At 40.1% G+C, this 26,781-nt stretch overlaps 2 protein-coding genes across 3 annotated transcripts; both read left to right on the forward strand.

The window, feature by feature from the left end:
• Window positions 1-961: 961 nt before the first annotated feature.
• On the forward strand, window positions 962-20,178 carry LOC124857496 (limbin-like). Of its 2 annotated transcripts, none has more exons than XM_047348769.1 (23): window positions 962-1,442; window positions 3,298-3,367; window positions 3,604-3,782; window positions 3,866-3,922; window positions 4,042-4,228; window positions 4,334-4,434; window positions 4,589-4,654; window positions 4,777-4,911; window positions 6,472-6,611; window positions 6,712-7,036; window positions 7,115-7,354; window positions 7,985-8,160; window positions 9,853-10,012; window positions 10,148-10,324; window positions 10,452-10,762; window positions 12,433-12,607; window positions 13,703-13,846; window positions 13,974-14,201; window positions 14,293-14,522; window positions 15,663-15,750; window positions 15,837-16,009; window positions 19,320-19,421; window positions 19,654-20,178. In XM_047348769.1, the coding sequence occupies exons 1-23, from the start codon at window positions 1,233-1,235 to the stop codon at window positions 20,006-20,008; spliced, it is 4,029 nt and encodes a 1,342-aa protein (XP_047204725.1). In that variant the 5' UTR covers window positions 962-1,232; the 3' UTR covers window positions 20,009-20,178. The 2 variants fall into 2 exon arrangements, with proteins under 2 accessions (XP_047204725.1, XP_047204726.1); XM_047348770.1 differs by having other exon boundaries at window positions 4,589-4,636.
• Window positions 20,179-22,049: 1,871 nt separating this feature from the next.
• Window positions 22,050-23,626, forward strand: LOC124857130 (cytokine-like protein 1). Its single transcript, XM_047348256.1, has 4 exons — window positions 22,050-22,258; window positions 22,344-22,388; window positions 22,640-22,786; window positions 22,888-23,626. The coding sequence occupies exons 1-4, from the start codon at window positions 22,115-22,117 to the stop codon at window positions 22,987-22,989; spliced, it is 438 nt and encodes a 145-aa protein (XP_047204212.1). The 5' UTR covers window positions 22,050-22,114; the 3' UTR covers window positions 22,990-23,626.
• The last annotated feature ends 3,155 nt before the right edge of the window (window positions 23,627-26,781 follow it).

Consider the following 26,781-nt stretch of genomic DNA (forward strand, 5'->3'; position numbering starts at 1 on the left):
CACAAAGGGGACGTCTCTGCGTCAAGACACAAAAACCAGCAAATTAGATCAGATATCGTATGTGGGTTTTATTTTTTTTTTTCAAAATAAGGCACAAAGTTTTGTTTTAATTTACAGGTCAAAATTGTTTTAATGTTAATTAATGAGATAAAAAAAGGATGTTTTCCGGTTTCAGGTGATTTCAGGCTATGGCTTTCTGCTCAGGGCGGCTTGGGCTGGCGGGGGGCTGGTCACAATGCAAAGAAGGATTCAATTATGCTAAATCATTTTAACATATTAATTAAAATAACATCCAATAAGAATAAGGTATATAAGTCTGTGATTTATCAAATGCATCATTATGGTGGCTGATGCACAGGTTCATGAATTAGAAAATAATTGTAAATTCTTTTTGTAAATGAAATAAATATTTCTTCATGACATTGATTTAACAAAATATTTTTAAATGGCTGTTTAAAATATTAACTAAATATCCTTACAATAAAGTAATTATTTAATTATTCACTTTTCTATTGAATTGTGGCACTTTTGGACCCCATATAGTGCCATAAGGAATATTTTTATCATCTGTTTGCATTTTTCAGTCAATGGTCCCCCTGTGGTGTGTAAGCCCAATAGGAAATAATAGCTGTACACTCCATGTTTGAAGTTTCTTTTCGCATAAGGACCACTTTAGATTGAGACTCCACCTTGATTTCAGGAAAAACACAGGTTGTTGTTTTTTTTAAGTCTTTTGAGTTTTCTCAAAAATGTTGCTGAATCCATCCATCCATCCAGTTTTTTGCACAATGGGTATTTTTGAGGAGAGGGCGAGTGTTTTGATTATGTGTCGGGGTCAAGCAGCGTGAGTTCGAGCTGGGACCCATTCATACAAGATACCTGAACACTCAACCTAGCTTCAATGTATGTTTTATTTTGAAAGGTATAACAGGACGTTTCGCGGTGCCACTATTTTGATACTTGTTAAAGGAGCAGCCCGTTTTTTTCATCTTTCCTAACTTTTCGAGACTTCCAAATCATAATTTTTTGTCTCTTGTAAACTGCGTGAGTGACAACGAACATCAGATTCTGACAACCGGGAAAGATGTTGAGCGCCAGCGACCATTTTACCTTTAATGCGTGTAGAGAAAGATGAAGTAAATACTTGGAGGATTTTAACCGAGGCAAGATGCAGAAACAAGACGGGCAGTTAGCTAGCCGCTGCGCTCGGTGGTAAGCGCGATAAAATACGAATGTTTCGGGTACATTTCAACGCGGAAAAGTTCACGTTATGGTCGATTTTCTTCGCTATCAAAGTTTTGTGTTTGTATGCTGGCTGCGGTCACGACGTGACACTGCACGCCGGAGTCACGGAGAACAGAGTTGGACATTTTTGTTATAACGGTACCTCTGCGGGTACATCATGGTACACACCAACACCTCTTTACTCAGGGAAATATGGCGTAAGTAACTCACTGTTGTTTGTTTGAGTTTGCATGTTTTTCTCAAAGGTGGAATCAATACAGGGATGCATTATATTTATTTAGCTTGTCTCTTAACTAGTACACTGGATGCTCTTAGTCTTGTTTAAGACTAAATCTACAATAATCTGTATTCAATTCAATTCAATTCAATTCAAAAATACTTTATTAATCCCAAAGGGAAATTAAATGTTGTAGCTCATTATGAGGGTTTCTTCAAAGTTGTAGATGCTGATGGCTGTGGGCAGGAAGGATCTCTTGTAGTGCTCCGTCTTACAGTAGATCTGAAGAAGCCTCTGACTGAAGACACTCTGTTGTTGTAGGACAGTCTCATGAAGAGGATGCTCAGGGTTCTCCATAATGTTCTTCATTTTATGAAGAATCCGTCTTTCCACAATGATCTCCAGAGGTTCCAGAGGAGTCCCCAGAACCAGCCTTTTTTATCAGCTTGTTGAGCTTTTTTAAGTCCCTGGCTCTGATGCTGCTTCCCCAGGAGATGATGGCAGAAGAGATCACACTCTCCACAACAGACTTATAGAAGATATGCAGCATCTTGCTGCAAACACCAAAGGACCTAAGCTTCCTCAAGAAGTACAGTCTGCTCTGTCCCTTCTTGTAGATGGCTTCACAGTTGCATCTCCACTCTAGTCTGTTGTCCAGGTGAACACCGAGGTATTTATACTCCTCCACCACCTCCACTTCTTCTCCCATGATAGAAATAGTGTTTGACTTATTCCTGTTTCTCTTAAAATCTACAATCATCTCCTTTGTTTTAGTCACGTTCAACATGAGATGATTGTTTCCACACCATGCCACAAAGCGGTCCACCACCTTCCAGTACTCAGATTCTTGTCCATCTCTGATCCACCCCATGACTGCAGAATCATCTGAAAAAAAAAAAAAAGTATTGAGACACTTAGCTTTACATACAAATAAACTGTAATTTCATCCCATTTTTAACACGCTACCCCCTTGGCATGGAAGTGGAGCAACCCTTGTAGCTTTAAGAAGTTCAACTTTTCTAGGAATTGCTTTTCACAAGGTTTAGGAGTCTATGGGACTATCTGATCATTCTACCAGGAGAGCATGTTGGGCAGCAAGACCTGGCTTTAATTTATCCCAAACATGTTGAGGTCCGGTTTCTGTGTGGGTCACATCAAACTCGCTCATCCATGTCCAAATGGACCTTGTTTACTGATTCACAGTCATTTTGGATCTGGAAGGGCCGTCCACGAACTGTTTTCACATGAAGCATGAAATTGTACGAAATGTTATTGGATGCTGCTGTTTCTTTCACTGGAAGTAAATGACCAAGCCTAACATCTAAATAACAACCCTACACCACAATGCACCCTTCACCAAACGTTTACACTTGGCATAGTGCAGTGCGGTAGGAACAGTTCTCATGGCAGCCTCCAAACCCAGTTAAACCTTAGTTAACGCTTTCTGTGATTTTGGTTTGTCTACCACTTCATAGCTGAGTTGCTGTTTCCAGTCGCTTCCACTTTATTATGATGCCACTTACAGTGGACTGTGGAATGTTTAATAGCGAGGAAATTTCACAAAGGCACGTCTTGCACACTTGGCGTCCTTCGCTGTACTACATTTGAATTTATTTAGGGGGGCAATCTTTTCCAAATGTTTGTAGCAGCAATCTGCATGTCTAGGTTCTTGATTTTATCCACCACTTACCATGGGAATGATTGTGTTTAATGATTTGTTTGTGGTGTCTCAATACTTTTGGTACTTTAGTTTATGCCATGAAGATTTCTGATGTTTTTCAGCTACAGAATAACTTAATAAATGTGTACAAATATATATTTTTTCCCACTGATAGAACTTTTGCAATCCAATGCCTCAATACCAGGGAGGAAGGTCAGCTGGCATGACGATGCTCACGATTAACGGTTTGTTCAAACAATAGCAGACAAATGCTGACTCCTTATGCGATTGTGAATACATGCTTGATCAATGTAAGCCATTAGGACTTTTCTAATAAATGTTTTGTGCACTGGTAAAAGCTGAAAAAGAAATGCTTATAAATAAGTAATAACTGGTATTATTTGTATCATTATTTTCAGTTTTAGTCTTCTTAACAGTGATTATTTCCAATTTATTTAAATACTCCCTTCTGGTCTTACAGGTAAAATGGACAACGGGCCCCTGTCTGTTTATGGATATAGCCCATCGTCGTCTTCGGCTCCCGCAGGGCCGTGGGGACACTCTTTTTACTCCTCCTTCACCTACATGTCAAACTTGTTGCACCTCAGAAAGAGCAGAAGCACACTCATCCGACACAGCCCACCTCAGCCACCTCCTCAGGTCGTCTGAATTCTAAAACTAATTGATCAACTTAATATATTGTTAGAAATGTCCAGAAGTTAAATCTTTGGATTGCTCCACAGGTGCAGAGTGTGATACCTCCATCTTCATTTGGGGTTAAATTTGACAAGTGTGCTCAGGTACATCATCTTGTTCCGATATAAATCTGGCAACCTGACTTTTATTCCTATGCATTTTGCTTTTCCATGAACTTTATTAGTGGAATAAGATATTTCAACTGTCAATCATTTTGACCCAGGTGAAGCTCGGCACTGATCCCCCTCAGTTGACGTTCTTCCTGCTGATCCACAATCTGGGCCCCCTGAGTGGGACCAACCTTTCTCAGGTGGCCGTACGAGACTCCATATCTGGGATAGTGCCCATCAGAACCGAGGGCAGGGTCATCGAAAGAGGCTACCAGACGTTTGCTATTGATTCACTGCTGGGTCTGTAACTGCATCAGAATGTTGTAAAAGGTTATTAAATATAATAAAAAATGTGTATGTTCTGGGATCCAAATTGATGCAGTTTAATTGATTTTGTTGATTTAGCCGGATCTCATGTTGTTGTTAATTATACTGCTCACGTAAGGAGTCACAACAATAAGTTCCTTGATCTTCCTGCTTTCCTGACCTTCTCTAATGCATCACAGGTATATTTTTGTTCTCTTTCTCTTTAATCATAATTCATTTTCTCTAACTAGTGTTTTCGCTAAGACAACTGTTTCACAATCTCAATATAAGAAAATAGGTGTAGTCACTGCAATCTTTCTAATTAGGTTGTTTTGCTTTCCTTTTATCCCACAGAATGATGTCAGCATGTTTGGGCCACTAAGAGCCAATCTGACATTGAAGGTAAATTCCACTGATAGGGTAAGTTACCATGAGTGCCTAATCTCTTGCATAATTATGCATTTGTTAGTGATCTTTTTTTAAGTTTCTGCTTTGTGATGGTAAGAAATCTGGTTCTGTTTAAAATCTGCTTACCCTCTCAGATTTATCCCAATCACGGAGTCCATTTTGCTGGATTTGTTGCTGGTTTCTTTGTCACTTTGGTGCTGTTGTTGCTGGGGGTTCTCGCCCTAAAATTCACAAGTCCCAGACCAAGATTTTGCCTTCTTCAGCAAAGGGTATCAAAATTCAAAAGTGTTGATTATTTATTTAATCCTTTATTATATTTAGTTACACTGTAAAGACACAGCCTAGTTTTTCTACAGTCAAACATTAAATAAGACTAAACTTTTCCTTCAGTCAGTCAGGATTACTAAAATTATTTCTGTTTGCTAAACATCACAATATTTACCATGATAATTTTTTTAAGAAATTTCTTTAAAATTCATTAGTTGGAAGTTCACATACATCCCTTAGTATTTTGTAGAATTGCCTTTTAAACTACATGACCCAGGTCAAACATTTTGGGTGTCCATCCACAAGCTTCAGCAATAGTCTCCTGGAATTTGGGCCCATTCCTTTCGACAAAACCGCTGTAACTGAGTCTGGTTGTAGGCTGCCTTAAGCTCTCACGCTCCCTCAGCTCCTCCCACAGATCAGGGCTTTGTGGTGGTCATTCTAAAGCATTGATTTGGTGGTACGATTAGGATCATTGTTCATTCGGAAGACCCATTTGTACCCAGCCTTTAACTTCCTGCCTGATATCTTGACGTGCTGCTTCAGTATTTTTGCATAATAATCTTTCCTCATGATGCCATCTATTTTGTGAAGTGCACCAGTCCCTTTTGCAGCAATTCACCCCAACAACATGATACCGCCACTCCCGTACGTCACAGTTGTGATGGTGTTTTCAGGGCTGCAACCTGCTCTCTTCCTCCTCCATATGTAACTATTGTCCTTGTGGCCAACCTTACAGTATATTCAGACCAAAAGAAGATGTCTCCAAAATGTAGGTCTTTGGCCCTGAGTGCATCTGCAACCTGAAATTCGGCTCCTAATGTTGTTTTCAGACTAATGGCTTCTTCCCTCTGAGTGGCCGTTCAGCCCATGTTGGCGCAGGACATGTTTCACCATGGATGATGACACTCACTTATCTCGTCTTTGTTTTACTTCTATGGTTGATGCGTACATTTCATACTAAAATACGTTCATCTCTGGGACACAGAACCTGTCTTCTTCACGAACAGCAGGATGGCTGGACATCACCACGATGTTGATGCTTGGTTTAGCGGATATGGCAACTTTTGGCGTCTGGAAGTTGTACCCAGGAATGAACCAGACTTGTGGATTTCCTTTTGATTTTTCTACCATGTCACACAAGGCGCTAAGGTGTTTGATGTGTTAAAAACTGAAAACAGAAGCCACGGAATCATCATCCCCAAGCTGTTTAAAGACATAATCATCTTTGCAGACGTCTGAACTTGAATTTACAACAAATGCTGTAAAAAATATATCTCATTATTCTGGCATTTAGCAAATATATCAATAATTTTGATAATCCTAACTGATCTAAAACTGGAACAATTTCATTTGATTTAATGTCAGACAGCGAGGGAAAAACTACTTGGTTATGTGTCTTTATTTATTTAGTTTCAACTGGTAGTATTTATTATTTTGATGTATTTTTTTTAAGATGCACGTGTTTCATTCATTTTCTGTGAATGTGTGATTTTTAAGGTCTGCTCTGTGTTATTCATGCATTTGTGGTATTTTATTTTATTTTATTTTTTTTGCTTTAGAGGATCAGATGTGATACGGACCCTGAATATGCAGAGTCCAGCATGAGTGAGACAATCAAAGATGAGGCTGCATTTGAAGACAAGATGGTGGACGTCATGGTGCTGGAGGATCCACAGAACATGTACCAGGGTTTGGATAAGTCAGTGAATTAACTTTCTATTAATAACCTCAATTAAACCTTCCCAGAAAAACAAAAAAAAAAGCGACCTGTGTTGCTTTTTCTGCCCTTGTTTCTGAAGCATTGAAATGTCGTCACTTCTACAAGCCTCCGCTAACCTGGAGGCCACCCGGATTCAGATTTACAAAGACGTGATGTCCTGCTTGCTCGCGGGCCTGCGATCACAGGGCCATGTCAGCGCCCAGGCCCAGCAGAGGCTGCTAAGTGTGGTCCATGGGCAGCTGCTGGGAATGGAGGGGCGCCTGAAGGAGGAACGAGGGGCTCGCATGGCTGCTTTGGCTGGTCAGTGTAACCTCGAAACGCATGAAGAGATGGAAGCAGAGCATCGAAGACAAGCAGCGGAAAAGGCCCAGGCCGAGCGGCTTTGTCAGCATGCAGCACATCAGGTAGTGAGAATGTGTTTAATGGGAAAAATTACCTTAACATGACCCAGTATACAGACCTTCTATTTGTGATGTGGCCAGGAGCTTCTCCAGTGCAGCATCCTCCTGGAGAAGCTGCACAAGTTGAGCCAGAGTCACCTCCGCCGCGTCCTCTTGGTCCGGCATGAAGATGCTTCAGCAAAGGTCCAGAGAGAGATCATCGAGTGGCGGCGGGTGGAGCTGCACAAGATCTTCTCAGAAGAACTAGAGGAGGCCACAAGGATGGGCGAGTTAGAGAAGAGCACAGCAAAGAGTCTTCAACATGAGTACTTTACTTGTCAGGTGAACAAGTGTTTTAACATGTAGTTGAAGTTTTATAAGCATGGTTTTTAAGGTTAAATCCTGCTACCTTTGTATTTTGTTCAATTTTAATTCAACATTATTGGTAATTATGGACTACAAATCCGTTTTTTTTTTTTTGTTCTTTTTATTTTTGTTTTGAACAATAACATTTTCAACAAATCAGAACCTCCTCTAAGAGGACAAAAAACAACAGAAGACTTAACTAAACGTACCAGAACCTGTGGTCTGGAAGGTTCTACGATCTACTGAGTGACTGTAACAGCTGAGGGAGTCAGGATTGGGTATAAGTGGGGAGGCTGCATAGCTTTCTATTAAACTCCTTCAAAAAGTCGTTCCTGTGTTTAAAAATATTTTTTTACAAGAATGCAGAGGCTAAGAACAATTTCTTTCTCGCATTTTATGCATAATGGCTATTTTTTTCATGGACCCTACCAGAACCTGTTCTGCACAACCTAAAGTACCATGCAAGTTCATAGACATCTGCATCCTTCACAAATGGTTTAAAATGGATTTTAAAAAAGCATGGATGCATTGTGGTCATCAAATTCCACATTTGTTAATAATAAATCTTAATAATTAATCTCAGTGTTATGTAATTTTCTGATTCAGGATCAGCTGGAAGAAGTGCTGGATGTAGTTGTTGCCAATCAGCGGTATGTCCTGGCTGAACGCAGCGCTCAGAGGAAGTTCCTGGTCCACAGCCTCCACAGCCTCGATGGCCTGATCTCCGACACTTTCTCCAGCACCTCGAGTAACTTGGAGAGCTGGTTCACCCTCATCAGGAGGTTGGTACTGGAGCCCATTTCTCCCTCATCCTACTAACATCAGAAGGTTCACTCAGTACAGCATTCAGATACTTCTCAGATCAACAATTTTGAAAACATAACATTATGGTGAACATGATCATCTATACATTTAGTGTTGCAAAGATGGCCACAACTTTTTTCATGAGTTTTTAATGAATGACTATGATGTCTCACATAGAGAGCAGTATTTGGGTTCAGATAAAGAGCTCACTTGTAGCAGTGTTGTTCAACAATAGGTTGGTTTTGCTATTAATAGCTATTGATAAGTGCTAAAGGCAATTATTAACAAAGTTAGTAATTTTGATCAAAATTACCAAGTCGGAGCACCACCTGATTATCAGGCATTAATAGCCAAATAGCTCTCAGTCTCTCAGTTCGCACTCTGGCGTTCTCCATCAGCAAGCTCTGCACACATATACAGAATAAACACAACTTCTCTCCAAAATACAAGAATTTACTAACAAAAACTGCAACTTCTTGTTAAAACACCTTAGTCAATAAACTCTTGAACTAGGCTATAACATTCAACTAAACTACTAAGTAAAAATAGAGAATAAAGAAAACCAATATACTACTGGGCCAGTGGCCTTTGGCACTCAAACAGTAAACACCACAAATAAAGCAAAACGCAATGAAATAAATATTAATATAATATCATATTTAAATTGTTTTATCCAAAACCAATTTTCTCTGCCCAGACACAACCTCTTACGTGAACCACTCTAATGAACACGTCCAATAGGTCCGGTGAGTTGATCGGGTGCAATGAACAGATAAGACGTGGCAACTGAGACAAGCGTTTGCTTGGACTGGCCCACACAGGCAGTGGACAGGGTTGTGGTCTGAGCACTGTCTTCTTCAGGCAGTGGGGAGAAACCGCTTCATTTACGTGATTAGAGGCACTGTCTCTTCTTAGGAAACCATCACTCCATCACTTTCTGAAACAATCAGAAACTATGCTTTAAATTTGTACGTTTATTTCATAGCTGGAAGGTTGATAGTAAAAGTAGGCCAAAGTATCAGCTGGCTGATAAATCAGGCCAATATTCTAGCCGACCCCTAAGGACAGTCAGCGGAGCAGCAGCTCTGTGTGCTGCTGGAACAGTGGCGATGCTGAGCATTAGATCCAACCACAGCAGGTCCCAGACGTGGTAGATCATATGTTCTCTTCAGAGGTTGTGTGTGAAATTGCATTAAATGTCTCTACCACCAGATCTCCAGAGGCACAGAAAGAGAAAGCAACTACAGTACATAAATGAGTCATACCCAGAGGATATGGAAATATTCTTATCTTTTTGTTGTTTACTGTTAGGGTTTCTATCAGTCTTTTCTCAAATTCATTATATTTTATTCCTCTCAGCTTAATAAAGTCTTGACATCGCTTTCCTCCTATTATACAGTTACTTGTAGCCCATAAAACAACTGGCTCCATTTATCCATCTTTAACATTTATTGATCTCCATTTACTGCCAATTTTTAACAGTGTCAAGTTCCTGAATAATTTTTCTGTCTGCTATTAAGATCTATTAAGGGTTATCTAAAGTACCAGTCAACACTAATTCACCATTATCTGTGGTTAGAAAAATGTCTGTTAAATAAATTAAAATCACTTGACCATTAATATTAGTATGCTATTTGAAGTTGGCTTAGTTTGCTTGTATTGACCACCAGGGGGAGTATTGTAGCTTCAGAGCAGCTGGATCAGCTGGAAGAAAAGGCCCAGAAGGAGCTTGTTATGTTGAGGCAAAGACTGGATGAGACACTGAACCAAGAAAAGGGCTCTATGCGCTGCGGACTGATTAACAAGAGGAGAGAGCTCATCTCAAACATGGTGAGGAGATCAAATAAATTTACTTCATTCATTTCATTCAGTCAATTCATTTGGACTAAGACAGGAAAACCTGCTGTGAAAAATCTATTTGCAAAGTAACATTGCATTGTAACCTCTAAGTTTCCTGTTCTCCAGTTGAGGGTCCACAAGCAGAGACAGAGGGATTTATCCAGCATTACCAAAAGTCTGGAAGAGAAGATAGATGTAGCACACCATCTGCAGTGTTGGCAGAACTTACTGACAACTCACAGCTTGGAGCTCGCTGAGCTCATCAACAATCTGGATGAAGAGGGTGCTGCCGACATCCGCAAGGTGCTGTTCTGACAGTAAACATTAAAATGTAATCGGGTTGTGAACTAAATTAAAAATAGAAGCTAAATATTAAAATGGAGCTCAAAAGTTTTTTGATTAATCTATTGAGGTTCTGCTTTCTCTTTAGGTAACAATGCGAGGAATCCAGGGTGTGATAGCTGATGTTAAAGCCATCCAGCCTTCTGTGTCACAGGCCGTGCTGGCACTCTTGCCGCCAGGCGCTAAACACCCCATGCTGCAGGTGGAACCAGATGTGGGGTCAGGGCAGGGTGCAGGGCGAGGGGCCACTGCTCTACTGCAGGGCCAGGAAAGGCTACATCAAGACGGCAAGGCAGCACTGCGCACCCTCAGCTGCACCAGGGAGTCTCTGCAGAAAGGCATGGAGCAAGAGCTGCGGGAACAGAAGGAGCTCAGGGCTCACTGGAGAGATTTCTTTAGGTCAGTGATATAGAAATCTAGAAAAAGAAATGTGCCTTACTCACTGCATTTAAAGAAGGTATAATATATATATATATATATATATATATATATACACACACACATGTATATATGTGTATATATATATATATATATATATATACACATATATACAGGGGTTGGACAATGAAAGTGAAACACCTGTCATTTTAGTGTGGGAGGTTTCATGACTAAATTGGACCAGCCTGGTAGCCAGTCTTCATTGATTGCACATTGCACCAGTAAGAGCAGAGTGTGAAGGTTCAATTAGCAGGGTAAGAGCACAGTTTTGCTCAAAATATTGAAATGCACACAACATTATGGGTGACATACCAGAGTTCAAAAGAGGACAAATTGTTGGTGCACATCTTGCTGGCGCATCTGTGACCAAGACAGCAAGTCTTTGTGATGTATCAAGAGCCACGGTATCCAGGGTAATGTCAGCATACCACCAAGAAGGACGAACCACATCCAACAGGATTAACTGTGGACGCAAGAGGAAGCTGTCTGAAAGGGATGTTTGGGTGCTAACACGGATTGTATCCAAAAAACATAAAACCACGGCTGCCCAAATCACAGCAGAATTAAATGTGCACCTCAACTCTCCTGTTTCCACCAGAACTGTCCGTCGGGAGCTCCACAGGGTCAATATACACAGCCGGGCTACTATAGCCAAACCTTTGGTCACTCATGCCAATGCCAAACGTCGGTTTCAATGGTGCAAGGAGCGCAAATCTTGGGCTGTGGACAATGTGAAACATGTATTGTTCTCTGATGAGTCCACCTTTACTGTTTTCCCCACATCCGGGAGAGTTACGGTGTGGAGAAGCCCCAAAGAAGCGTACCACCCAGACTGTTGCATGCCCAGAGTGAAGCATGGGGGTGGATCAGTGATGGTTTGGGCTGCCATATCATGGCATTCCCTTGACCCAATACTTGTGCTAGATGGGCGCGTCACTGCCAAGGAATACCGAACCATACTTGAGGACCATGTGCATCCAATGGTTCAAACATTGTATCCTGAAGGCGATGCCGTGTATCAGGATGACAATGCACCAATACACACAGCAAGACTGGTGAAAGATTGGTTTGATGAACATGAAAGTGAAGTTGAACATCTCCCATGGCCTGCACAGTCACCAGATCTAAATATTATTGAGCCACTTTGTGGTGTTTTGGAGGAGCGAGTCAGGAAACGTTTTCCTCCACCAGTATCACGTAGTGACCTGGCCACTATCCTGCAAGAAGAATGGCTTAAAATCCCTCTGACCACTGTGCAGGACTTGTATATGTCATTCCCAAGACGAACTGACGCTCTATAGGCCGCAAATGGAGGCCCTACACCATATTAATAAATTATTGTGGTCTAAAACCAGGTATTTCAGTTTCATTGTCCAACCCCTTTATATGTATATATAAAAAACATACTTTAAATAGTTACATTATTTTGCGCATTAGATGTTGAAAAATTCCCCAGTAGCTGCTAAATTAGAAGAATCTAGATCATTGACTCTGTCTAAAACAACAAATATGGAATTAACTATATTTTTCATTATTCAGATGATAAATGTATTTACCTCATCTGTGGAAAGTTTTAACGTTTGGAATGAGGGTGTTTTCCTGTTAATTCTCCCTTTTTCGCTCTGTCTCAGGTGTCTTTGTTCATCTCAGGTGACCCTGTCTGAGGATGACAGGCTGAGGATGAAGCTAGAGTTTCAGAAGAGTCTGTCTGTAATAGACTGCTGTCTGGTGCTTCCTCACGCTGTCTCCAGAACTAAACTCCATGCTGCTTTGACTACCTGGAGAGCAAAAAGTCAAGAGGAGATGGTGAATAGATAATCACATATTACCGCCATAAGTTTATGTACTTCTAAAGACCCAAGTTTTAAATTTGTTTATTCTAGTAACCTCTATTCTTTCAAAATTGTTATAAATATTTGTATATAATCTGTGTTTAAGGCCCAACAAATGTTTTTTTTAAAGCCAGAAAACCTAAAATTCTTAAAACCATGAGACATAAATAATTCACATAGGTAATTTTTCTGAAATGCAAAGAGCTTTTTGAGTCATGCTCTCAAACCAAGATTTATACTGTCAATCCAAGTGGATGATGTAGAGTTTGTAATGACACTTTATGAATCTCTCACAGCAAACACAGAACACAAATTTGTTTTCTTAACAAAGAAGATATTTTTAACAGGAATATGCTGAATAAATGTAAGGCCACTTTTTCACAACACAGAAAAAAGTATGAAGTAAACACTTCATACACTAGATCAAATCCTAACCCTTCTATGCATCAAAATTGTGGGAAAATCTGAACGATTGTCTCCAAACTATGGCCCTGAGTGTTTTTCCCCCAATCTGTTCATTAGACCTTTAAATAATTTTCTTTTTCTTAGTGTCTGAGCCAAATGAAGGAGAGAACATTTCAATGCAGCTGGTTGTGTACCAGTATTTTAACTTCCCTTACATCCAGCACGTGTGTGGCAATAATTTGACCTTTTGGGGCCAAATAACATGTATTTGTGGGTAAACTACTAAATGGATTGGAAAAGGGTTTTAGTGACGTGACAGACGGTGTCCTCCTAATAATGTTTTGAAAGCTGCAGGACTGCAGGGAAATTCAGTTCAACCCACATGAGTAAAACAAACTGATTATGCAAAGAAAAGTGAGTCTTGTTCAGCCACTGCATGGCTCTGTAATATAAACTATAGAAGTGGTGAGGGGTGTACCTGTACACCAGTACAATACTGGTGTCAAAGCTAAAACTGCATGGCTGCTGGATGAACGCATGTTGTTGTTAAGAAACTATGCAGACTCCACAGGGTGGTGTAATTTCTAATCACAATAAAATAATAACCTTCCGCATGGAGTTATTTCCCAACAATACTTGTGGATTTTGTGGGGGTTTTTTTCAGGAAAATATGCAGTCCAAGGGGAAAACCACTGAGGCCAGAAAGAAAACAGACATCTCAGAGGTGGTGTGTTTCCAAAAGAGGCTCCAGGACAGGAGTAAACTGTTTGAGAAAGAGCGGGAGATGGAGAACAGTGTTATGAATAAGGTAGTTCTATCTTCTTTTTGATTCATTTCCAGGTACTTTTAGTTCAGTTAGTTCAATATTTTCAAGAAATGCTCTTTATCCAACAAGTCCATGAAATTCACTTTTTATTATTTTTTTACTTTGGCAGGTAATGGAGGAGATGCAGAGAGAGAGGAAGGACTATCTGCTATGTCAGGCAGACAAGCTGGCTATGCAGATGGCTACAATCATCTTTCAGAAGGCTGAGAGGTGGACCAAAGTGTTGGAGACATCCAAGGCCATGGTCACCCTGCAGAACCTGCTCATTCAACAGCTCTGGGAGAGACAAATCCCAGAACTACAGCATATGGCTCAGAGTATACACAGCCACTGCTTGGTAGGTAGTTCTTATCTTGGATAATCCTTCGTGTCTTTGCATGCCATTTAAACTGAAGGGGTAGTTTCTGATTCAACCCTTCTTGCAAAAGGGCCTAGAAGAAGCAGAACAACAGCTTCAGTCGGAGAGGACAGAACTGGACAGGTTACAAGTATTTCAGCGGGGAGTACTGTTGCATAAAATCCAGAAAGAGGGCTTTGAGGCAGAAGAGGCCAGTGAAAAAGACCATGTGTTTGAGCTCCAGCCAGATTGCAGCATGACCTCCATTCTCCAAGAGGCACTTCACAAGTGTGAACAGGTCATTGCCCTTACCTTTGAAAGGTAAACCATCTACCCAACTTCTAAATATTTTTTTCTTCACTCAAATCATTTTTCCCAGGCCCTGAAAACTGCAGCGGTCACCACAGCACTGAGATGGCTCTGGACAAAGCTTTAAATGACATTCTTTTCAACAGTGATACATCAAAACAGCCTTGGTTTTACTAGATCTCAGTGCTGTGTTTGACGCAGTTGATCATAACATACTGATGGTTAGACTAGAAAGGGGAAAAAGATTGTTTGTTAATGCTGAATTGGTTTAAATCTTACTTGGAAGACAGGGACAACATTGGAAATTATATTCCGAGGGAACAAAAGTCACCTGTGGGGTTCCTCAAGGCGCCATTCTATGGCTGCTTATATTTTCGATCCCCCATCTCAGATTGTATTACAACATGTGCTTACCATGCATATGTTGATGGCTGTTACCACATAACCAGTCTCTTACATTCACAGAGTTAGTCTGCCAGTCAATGAGTGGATGGGTAAGAATTTCCTCTAGCGTAATGCCAAAAAAACAGATGCCACCATTTTTGGGTTTTAAGGTTAGAGAGTTGTGCTTCAACTAGTCGGTGAGGTTACAAATCACAGAGCGCATGAGATTCTGATCTGCATTTTAACAACCACACAATGTCTATAACTAAATTAGCCAATTAGCTTCTTAGAAAATATGGCAAAATTAAGGGCTTCCTAACACAACAGAACAAAACAATCCCATCCCATAGTCTCCTCTTCAATGAACTTTACAATGGACTCAATGCAGTCAGGCAAGTGCCGTTTCCCTAGTAACTGTCTGGCTGGCCCTTTAAACCAGGACTGAAAACATCACTGCTTATATTTTACCTGCTTATATTTTGCAGCCTTACTCATAAAAGTTTTGTTTTAATCGTTTCTTAATTATTTTTTTGTTTTAAATTTGCATTCAACTGTTTTTGTAATTTATTCTTTATAACAATTTTAAGATTTTTATGTATTTCTTGTTTTTAATGCTGTTTTTGTTTTACCTTTTTATTTTTCTGTAAAGCACTTAAAACAACCCTGTGTTTGGATGGTGCTTTACAGACAAACTTGCCTTGCCTGTGTTAATGAAAAGGGCTCACAGAGGTTTTTGACATTCAGTGTTGAACCTGTTCTTCTCTTCAGGTTTCAAGAGATTACCACCAGCAAACAAGTCAAGGAAGAATTCAAAGAACAAATCAAGCTCAAAAGACTTTATTTGAACTGTGATCAGGTCTGATTTTACCCGCTATCAATTTTATAAGCAGTGGAAATGCTACTGCTGATTAAAAGAACGTAAAGAGAGTCTGTACTTGACAGGATCTGGAGTTTGCCTCTCAGCTGGTGAAGCAGAGTCACGTCTCTGACGATGTTCTCTTGGAGGCTCTGCGTCTCCTTCTCCCAAGTCTGCCTGAAAGTGAACTTCTTTCGATCAGCGACGCCCTCTGCCGCAGACATCCTGTTTCAGCTTCTGCAGAGCATGAGCGCTTCGGGTAAGAAGAGAGCCTGTGGTTTATTATCAATGCAAAGATGACCGAAGTCTTGTTTGGTTCTCGCTCTTTCATGATTTACTCCTACTGTATTGGATCACATTATGAGAATAGGTCTGATTTATAGTGAACCTCACTCTAGTGAAGCCTTTCTCAACCCTTTTCTGGGAATCTGATATGATTTGTCAACTCCAGAGGAATTCTTTGTTTTCTCCTTTTCTTATTTTATTCCCTTGTCTCCCTTTAGAACAACCTTTGCACACTAAATCTCTGCTGCGTGTCAAAAACTGGAACTCTCAATCGTTGAACTTTTGAAAGTAGTCTTACTGCTCAGGACCTGCATCTATACAAACACGGTGGTCTCAGAGGGCATCTGACCAATTAAATCTGTTTCCCCTTAAAGACATAGCAGGGTTAAATAAATAGCAGACAGTTGTTGTCCTTGTTTGATTTATCGTATTACGGTTAGCGAGAGGGCTTCAAACCTGGCTGGTGCACATGCTGAAAACGAACCGACATCCTGAAATGGACTTGAAAATGATCAACAGCAAATGAAACTCCACTTCTTCTTTAATGCAAATGGATAGAAGTGTTTTCTGGCTGAAGACCACCAGATCATGGCTCCACGCCTGCATCTAGAGACTTTATTGATCATTTTCAACCTAATCCTGAGGAGTAATTGTTAGGAATGGATCGTAAAATAAAATCAGACAGATAAAAAATAAAATACAAAACATGTGAACCTGGTTAGAAAATCTAAGGTTGTTGAGGTTGTCCTCAACCATTCTTGGACAGGCAAAGATCTTCATTTTAACCCCTATAACAATGTACATTTTGGCTTCAGTAGCCTTTAAGGTATTTGATCTTATTTAGCTTTTTCTAGTTTTTTAAAAAGAAAAAAACATTTTAATATCTTCTAAAATAAAAATCTAATGTTTCTCAATAAAAAAAAAACAAACTCAGGATTATCTTGAGACTTTGCTGCATACGCCACATGCTGAATGTGTGCATTAAGGCTGATAAAACAGTGATTAGCGAAAGTATTCACACCGTAAACCTTTTCACATTTTAAAACTTCAGTATATTTTATTTGGATTCTGTGTGATAGACCAACACAAACTAGTGCACAGTGTATTTGCACCACTTCACTCTGATGCCTCTAAATGAAATCCAAACTGTATCCTTCAGAAGCAAGTTTCCTTGTAATTAGATCCATGTGTTCTGTGAGAGGTTTGTTAGAGAACATTAGTGAACAACCAGCATCTTTCTTTTAGCTGCTGTAGTCACAAGCAGATCTGCATCAGCTAACACGCATCTTTGGATGAATCCGCTGCCTCGTGTTACTTTGCTTCCCTTCAATTTCTGAAAAGATTGTATTTTCACCTCAACTGGTTGGAGAAGTTTAATGCTCGGATCTGGCGAAAGACCTGGAATTTGACTGTTTGGATTTTGACATTGAGAAGCACCAGGAGACTCTCAAGGCTGACGGAAAATTAAGAATCAGCCTGACCCAAATAATTATTTTTTTCTGAATCTGGCTCCCCTGCACGGCCTTGACGGCTGATTACCTTCAACTTCTCCTGGAAGTTACGTAAACATGACGCTCTGCCCCCTCCCTTCCCTGAGGACATCTGTGGACCTGCTCAGAACTTTGTGGCCGGTTGATGAACCCTCCATCGTACCTTCAAGGACAATGGCCTTTGTGACAGTGCTTCATGGACTTGCTTTGCACACACACACACATGCTCATATAAACATACGCACCCCTGACATACAGCCTTCACCGTATCTCTGCTATATGTTGTCTCGTATATATGTTGCTTATTTGTACTTAGGTTTTGTTTTTTTTGATATCTCAAACTGTATCCTGCTAAGGATAAAATGTGAAATATGATTTATTTTCCCTCCTCTTACCCAATGTGGTCTTTCTTCCTATCTTCTTTTTACCTAAATATGACTTCATAGATTTTTAGATTTCTTAGAAGGATTGTATTACAACTATTTCATACCAGTGAAAGCCAATTATTAGTATTTGAAAGTCTGGACTACAACAACTTTGTACCAGTGACCCAGCTTCTCTACTTAGACTTCAGTGAGTGCCCATGACTGATACTATTTGAATGATGGGACCACAGCTGCCTCATACCAGTGACCTCAAGGATTAATATTATCGTTTTTCTTCTAGCACATAATTAATTCCTTACCATAGAGGACTTAATGAGTTTATTGCCTCTATTAGAAAGATTGGATTAGAACCAGCTCTTACCAGTAAACCCCCAAGGATTATTAATGTCATTTAATCTGTTTTTCTGTGTTTGATTTTCTGTATCGTAATGTTTTTCCTCATGTACAGCGCTTTGAGTCCCTTGTTGCTGAAAAGCGCTATATATAAATAAACTTGACTTGACTTGGTAACCAGTGAAGGTTTCAGCAGCTAAATCTCTGTGGTTCATGAGAGAAGCTTTTTAAGTGAAGTAGTGAAACCATCAATGTTCGCACAGAAGCTCATTGAAACGCAGCCATCTCCAAGTATTATCTTTAATTTAAATAAGAAGTACAGTTTGTGCACAGCTCCGCTGCAGTCCTTTTACCCTGAGCTAAGATGAAAAGATAAATGATTTTACTCATCATTTCATTTCCCTCTCTTCCTGTTTTCTGTCTCCTGCTGAGTTCGGATTACTCTACTGATGAGGAATGTCTCCAGCATGAGGTCGCTTAGGAATCCAACAGAACATACGGGATGTTGTTTTCCCTTTCTAGGTCTTTCTTACTGTTCTTTGTCTTTGGGAAATTCAGCTTTTGCAGCCATTTTATAATCTTATTCGAGCGAGATGACGTGATACGTATGGCTTAGTAGTGTGTTTGTGGATTTCTTGCACTGATTTTATTTTATGTGATCTATTGCATAAAGTCCTTATAAAACACGTGTGAAATAGTTGTAGGGGTGTAAATACTTTTGCAAGGCAGGCACCATATGCACTGCTTGCGCATGCAACTGCTGCCTCGCAGCCGCACCTTGGTGTTTAGACGCTGGCTGTGATAGGCAGCCATTCCACCGAGCTGTGGATGAGACGCGCTTCCCTCGCACCTGGTTTGAATGCTGGTAAAATATGAGCAGAAATCAGATGTTAAGCTTTGCATCATGGGGTTCACGCCAACCTCTGGCAGTGAAACCTCTTTTCTTTCACACTGAGGACTCCCTGAAGTCATCTCTGGATGAGAACACTGTTTTGTGGAAAAGGCTTCAGACATTACAGGTTTTGATGTGAAGCCATTGAGTTGCTTCATGATATGATTGTGGCTCTTTCTGCAGATGTGCTGGGGAGCAGAACAGAGCCATTCCTGTCAGACTGAGGGAAATTGTGGTGCGGAAAAACATTACAAATATGCCAAACGGCGCCATGGAAAGAGAGAGGTGGGTTCAACACGTTTCTGTGATCATCAACCCAAATAAAGGCCTGATGTTAAACTACCACCAGGACTAACTAATGGCTCAGTGGTTCGGGAACATCATTGACAAATCCCAAACTGAAGTGAAATATGGCTTTGATCAGAGGAATGGTTGTGGCTTGGCGTTAGCGGTCAGATGCATGAGGTAAGCACCTAAATACTCCGATGCAGCTAACAACGGCCCCTTTGTGTTCCAGATCTCTCAGGCTTCAGGAAAAGAGGCAGAGTGTTTTGAAAAAACTGCTCCCCAGATCCCATCTCCTGCTTCCAAGTGATGCGGGACCATTTCTAGTAGAGAGTAGAGGAAAGCAGGACGTTTTCACAAAAGCACAGCAGCCTGTGGATGCTATAAGGGAGGCAGTGCATGGCCCTGCAGAGGAAAACATGACCTCGGCCTCTGCCTGCAGTGCACCGGGCAGCCCCGCCACCAGAGAGCGCCTGTTTGTGTTTCGGAATCCACCTGAATCTAATAACACTGCAGTTGTCCCGAAAAGGAAAAAGAAGAGGAATTTTCTTAATTTCAAGAAAGGCTCGGTTGCTCCTACAACCTGAGGCTCACATACAATGTCTTTTTACAATGTTTTTATTATGTTGTAAATATATGATCATAAGAAAATCAAATGAATTGAGTTTTACTTTGGAGCTAAAACAGCATATTTTTCTACTTTTTAACATGCATGTAGCATCTGGCTTTGTTTCAATTAAAGGCAACCGACTTCTTACACTGTGTGTCTTTTTGTATTTCCTCCTTAAGATCTTTCAGATTCAGGTAGATTTTATCACATTAGAATATCATCAGAAGGTTACTTTATTTCAGTTCAAAAAGTGAAACCTGTATATAGATTTATTATACACAAAGTGATGTTTTTCAACCAGTTATTTCTATTTGTTTTGATGATGATGCCTTACAGCTTATGATAACTCATAATTCTGTTTCTCAGAAAATTAAAAAATTGCACAAGAACAATAGAAAAAAGGAATTTAAATATTGAAATGTGGGTTAGGGAATTATTGTAGACCAACACCAGCAGATAACATGACACCCCAAATCATCACCGACATACACTGGGCTTAACAGAACCTGGATTCTCTGCTTTTCAGACCTTCCTCTAGACTGAAACCTTGATTTCTGAATAAAATGCTAATTTTCATCTGATAAAGGACTTTGGACCACTGAGCAACGGTCCAATCCTTTCTTTCCTTAGCCCAGGTGTCATCTCTGGTTCAGGACTGACTTAACACCACCAATGTGCACGAATGAAGCCAGCTTCCTTGATTGAAACACTAACTCCATCTTGAATGGACTTTGCTTCACAATCCTCTCGAAGCTGCAGGAAAGTCTGTTACTTGTGCACTTTTCCCTCCCACTCAACTTACCATTAAAATGGTTGGATACAGTAATCTGTAGAGTCAGTTTTTTAGAAATGGTCTTTTGTAGCATACTCTGTGGGGGGGTCAATGAATGTCTGCTGGAGAACCGCCAGATCCGTTCTTTAAAATAGTCCTCTACATGTTAAAGTGCTGTGATAATTTCTCTGACTTGAAATTAAAAGCATAACCTGTTTTTTCCCTCACTGTCTGATATTAAATCAGACCAAACTTTTCCTGTTTTAGGTCAACTGGGATTACCAAGATTATTTCTATTTGCTGCATATCAGAATAGTTTACTTTCTTCAAACTCAGAAGTTTAGTATTTGGCAGAATGGCTTTTTAAACTGTAGCAGTCTGATCTAGCATTTGTCCTTCCACACACTTCTGACAATAGTTTCCTGGGACTTTGGACCCTTTATCCAAACAGAACTGGTGTAACTGGGTCAGGTTTGTAGGCTGCCTTGCTCATACACACATTTCTGCTCTACCCATAGGTTTTCTGTGGACTAAGATCAGGGCTTTGTGATGTCTATCTCAGGACTAGTTTTGGGGTTGCTACTCACTTTTTACATTTATGGAGCACAGAATTGGACTCTGGCGGTACAGTCAGATGACTGGACATTCCCACAGTTTATACCTGTATAGAAATGTTTGAACAAATGAAGGTGGCACCTTCAGGCGTCTGGAAACTCTACCTTAGTACGAGCCAGACTTGTTGAGGATGTTGAGGATTCTTCTCCTGACATCTTGGCTAATTTCGTTTCATTTTCCCATGATGTCACACAAGGAAGCAGCATGTTTGAGATGCAAATGTTGTAAATTGACATGTCATGGAAATGTTAGTGTTTTTATTTCTGTCAAAAAAAATATATTCTCCCACACTGCCAAAATGTATAATTTCAGTATGTATGAATGTATTGAGAAACTTAACTCAGATGACTTTATTACAAAGATTAAACCCTGATGCTGTGATTTGCTTTTCTTGTTTTCAACATGGAGAGAAATTCTGAAATATATTTAGGATATTTATAGTCTACATTAACCAACCAGAACAAGCAGACAAAAACTATTGGATCTGCTTTTAGCAGACTAAAATAAAGCTTCAGGATCCAACAGTGCCTTCAGTGTTTTCTTTTTTCCCCGCTGAGGCTTCCAGTTCCTCCACGTCATCCTCATTGTTCTTTTTTTTTACTTCTTCTCCATCCTTAAAAGTGCAGCCAGACGTTTTCTGCAGTTTACTTGTTAGGAGTCCTGCACAAGCAGCTGGACTGTTTAGAGCTGACAGACATGAGGCTGGGACTGGCGGCTCTCTGCTTCTTCAGCGCCTTGCTTCAGTATGACTGCACTCCTCCGACCTGCTACTCCAGAGCGCTCAGCCTGAGCAAAGAAATCATGACCCTGCTGAATAAGATCCACACTTTCCGCCTCACCGTAAGAGCTCCTCACTGTTGCAGTTTTCATGTTAGACTGGCAGCTTTTATGTCTTCTAATTCTCATCGTGTTGATTGGTTTGTAGAAAGTGTGTGCTGGAGGTCTACCTGTCATCCACATTGATGTGCATGTAAGTTGGAAATGATGTTAAAGCATGTGGGGAAACGGGGAAAAAAAGGGAAACCTGCTCTGCTCTGGTTGTTGTTTCAGTTCAACATAAATTATTTTATTATCAGATAAGAGCTACATTTAATTGATGGTTTTGCATCAAGCTTGAGACACATGTTCCAGTCAAATGAAGATCTGTTGAAAACATCTCTGGAGAAACTTGAGAGGACCACCAGTTCACACCATTTGAAAAGCATTGTATTATCTCCTTAGAACGCATGCATCACCAACAAACTGCGTGACTTTCTCTATGTGGTGCTGAACCATCCCGACCCAAACTGCAGGGAGAAGCCCAGAATGGTCCTGTTGAAACAGAAAATCCAGAACCTGTACAACATCATCACCAGAGTCTGTTACCGGGTGAGAGCCTCTCAGCTGTGTTTTTTATACTTTTGAGCTGGAGCCCCTTGACCAAATATAAACGTGCATTTAATTGTGTTTAATTATTTTTCTGTTGACAGGACTTGGTGTTTTTCACAGATGACTGTGAGTCTATCGACACTGGACGTAGCAGCCCAAACTTAGCAGAAGACAGGCTGCAGGTGCTGCAGGAGGACAGATGAGACTGTTCACAATCTCATATATAGACATAGCTTCATAGAAATCCATAGTAGCCAAATGTAGAGCAGTAACAGCATTTATATAACACCGAAGACAGGGTTGTTTCATGTCCTGCATGCCAACTGGCTGAGGGTTGGGTGACAGTCTGCATGTCAGTGGACACGTGTGGTTTCATTCCAGCAGCGAGCGGAGAACTTTCCACAGGAAATTAGCTGAATGCCAGCCATGCCGATGAAAACCTTGAAATAATAAACCAGTACTAGATGCTTGTGAATGCAGACTGACCACTGCTTCTTTACCAGGTCTGATCAAAGGTTTGTACACCATTAACAGAAATAAGCTGTGTAACTGTGAGCTTTCCACACAGCAGCAGCGCTGTGGGTGTCCTGTAAACATCTGAAGGCTTGAACATGGTCCTTCAACATGTTGGAGAAGAAAGGGACCTTTCTCCCTCGTACAGTTTGTAATTTTCTGAATGTTCTTGTATAGACTTTGTATGAAAGGAGTTGTGATGTTTCTGCTGCTTTCTTATTATGAATAGGAAGGACTCTTCAGAGAAATATAAAATCTCTCTAATATGCTGTACATGCCCACAATCAGTAAATGTTCCCTTAAAGTAATAAAAATGTTCCTTTCCTATCAGTTTGTACATCCTTATTTTTTTTGTTTTACATCATTCTACTCAGTAGATCTCTAAAGTACACACTTCTGTTAGATGGCAGGTTTTTGGGATGTAATAAACCGAGACTATGATGAATCGTTTCAAAACATACAAATTGACACAGAATTGGTAAGATCAATATCATTTGGCATGCAGCTCCTTTTTGTACCCAAAAGGACTGGCACAAGAAACAGGACACAAATATGAAACAGCAAAGTAGCAAAATGACCAGTTGATACACAAACGATTAAACTTGAGCTAAACTAAATACATTGTTCAAGGTTCACTCTTCAATTAATTGCTTCCCCAACTGAGTCATCTTTAAAGCCTTACATGCCTCTTTGTCCATTTGTACCAGTCACTTGGGCCACGCTGAGAAGCATGTGCACCTATTCATACTATTTTTAGCTCAGCTAAAACATCGTGTTGCACTCAGAGACATAGAGTTTTCATTAAAGCCTCGTAGAAGGCGGTAAATGCACTTATTTGCACACTGAGCTGAAGTGCAAAAATAAAGTACTTTCTCACTAGAATATCGGGCCAGTTTTTGTATAATTGCTGTCCCTGGGAGATAATTTCCTCACTGGGTTTCTTGGAAACAAGCACTGCGTTTTTCTTCTTGTGTTCATTTCCTGAATAGTCGTTTTCTTTATCACCTGAACTCTAGTGGGTGGGTACCAAAGTTACATCACACAGGCTTTCATGGTCGAGCAGAAACTTGGAGATACGAAAAAGCCTAAGTAGTGCACAAAAGGGCATCAGGTACCTCTACAGTTGACCACCTAGACCCAACATTTCCTTTGTGGCATTTGTGAGGATTAAACTTTTGTTTAAAATGGAACAGAAAGAAATGGAAAAGGGTACTTAGTGTGACAAAATATTGTAAGAGGAGATTCCCTGTTGTTTACATTTGGAAAATATGTCACTCAGAAACTACGAGAACTGGTGGAAAATTTTTGTCAAACTTCATATCTTCTTCTCTTCTTTGAATAAATAGTAGACAAGGTGGTCCATAAACACCACCTTATAGTTATGGTATAGTAAAACTGCTGAGCTATGAGTCCAACACTGTGGTAGAGCTGAAAATTGTTCAAACACAAGCATGGCTGCATCAGCAACATTGTGAACAGGGACATAAAAATCTCATCTAAGCCTTCTTAGGTGGAGTTGTTCTTTTTTTACTTTAATGTCACCTGGTTGTAAAAGATCCAGATGTACCCAGTGATCCAGAACATGACGATCCTTAGTGATTTATATAGTTTGACTTTTATCCTGCATGATGCAACTGAGAAATGAACTAATCTTTTAGAACAAAAATATTTAAAAAATGTGCAATAACCTGGTTGCATAAGTGTGCAAACTTTTAAACTAAAGCACCATTTGTTTAATTCATGTTCCCCTCTGTTTTGTATGAGTTTATCAGCATCCCACTTCTAGATATTGCCCATTCTACATTGCCAAAGTTCTCTAAATCTATTAGATTGTGAGGATTTTTTCTTGTCCACAGTTACCTTTAGGTGACCCCAAAGATTTTCTTTCAGATTTAGTTCTGAACCCTGGTTAGACCATTTGAAAAGTAGAATTTTCAATTCATGAAGTAATTTTTTTGTTGATATGGATGTTTGCTTGGCCTTTAGAGTCAAGCTGTAAAATAAAATCCCTGCTTATCTTCAGCTGTGTAGGCGAAGGTTTTGGTTCAGGTATTTGGTCTAAAGAGATTTGTTCATATTTTCATAATTTAATTCACCTTCACAATAAGTCTTATTCCAGCTGAAGAAATGAAACCCCAGAGAATGAAGGTGTCACCACAATGATTTACTAATGGTATGGTATGGTTGTTTTTTGTGATTCACAGTCTTGTTTTTGTGCCAAAACAAACCTTTAAGAATTGTTGCCATAAAATTCAGGCTTCAGTCAGAACATAAAACATCTTTCAATTCAATTCAAAGATACTTTATTGATCCCCGAGGGGAAATTAGAATTCCAGTACAACCCATCCAAACATACATCATGACACAAGACAAGGAGGGGACGGGTCACCGAGGCTTTGCTGCCCACTCACAGGCACTGCCCTTCCACAAGGTTGTGGGAGATTTTTGCCAATCCTGGAAGAAAAGGATTCTGTTCTGCAACCCTACTCTATAGTCTAGCCATTTGGAGAATGCAACAGTTTGTTGCATGTAGAACACAAACAGCACTGGATGGAAATTCCTGCATCTGCTTCAGTGTTACTGTCAGCCTTTTGTCCCACATTTTGCTCGGATCTTTACCGTGGGTTTAGCAGATTCAATTTAATTCACGACAGATTTGACCCTAAGATGATTAAATACTAAAAATGAATCAAGCTGTGGTTCAAAAAAGGTTATTGCACTTTTTTATTTTTATTCTTCCTCAACAAATGTGTTTCTCAGTTGAACTTTGCAGAACAAAAGCCAAATAACAGGTCCTTCTCAAAATATTAGCATATTGTGATAAAGTTCATTATTTTCCATAATGTAATGATGAAAATTTAACATTCATATATTTTAGATTCATTGCACACTAACTGAAATATTTCAGGTCTTTTATTGTCTTAATACGGATGATTTTGGCATACAGCTCATGAAAACCCAAAATTCCTATCTCACAAAATTAGCATATTTCATCCGACCAATAAAAGAAAAGTGTTTTTAATACAAAAAACGTCAACCTTCAAATAATCATGTACAGTTATACACTCAATACTTGGTCGGGAATCCTTTGGCAGAAATGACTGCTTCAATGCGGCGTGGCATGGAGGCAATCAGCCTGTGGCACTGCTGAGGTCTTATGGAGGCCCAGGATGCTTCGATAGCGGCCTTTAGTTCATCCAGAGTGTTGGGTCTTGAGTTTCTCAACGTTCTCTTCACAATATCCTACAGATTCTCTATGGGGTTCAGGTCAGGAGAGTTGGCAGGCCAATTGAGCACAGTGATACCATGGTCAGTAAACCATTTACCAGTGGTTTTGGCACTGTGAGCAGGTGCCAGGAGGTGCTGAAAAATGAAATCTTCATCTCCATAAAGTTTTTCAGCAGATGGAAGCATGAAGTGCTCCAAAATCTCCTGATAGCTAGCTGCATTGACCCTGCCCTTGATAAAACACAGTGGACCAA

Source organism: Girardinichthys multiradiatus, chromosome 20 (genome assembly GCF_021462225.1).
Source record: "Girardinichthys multiradiatus isolate DD_20200921_A chromosome 20, DD_fGirMul_XY1, whole genome shotgun sequence".
NCBI classification, from domain to species: Eukaryota; Metazoa; Chordata; class Actinopteri; order Cyprinodontiformes; family Goodeidae; genus Girardinichthys; species Girardinichthys multiradiatus.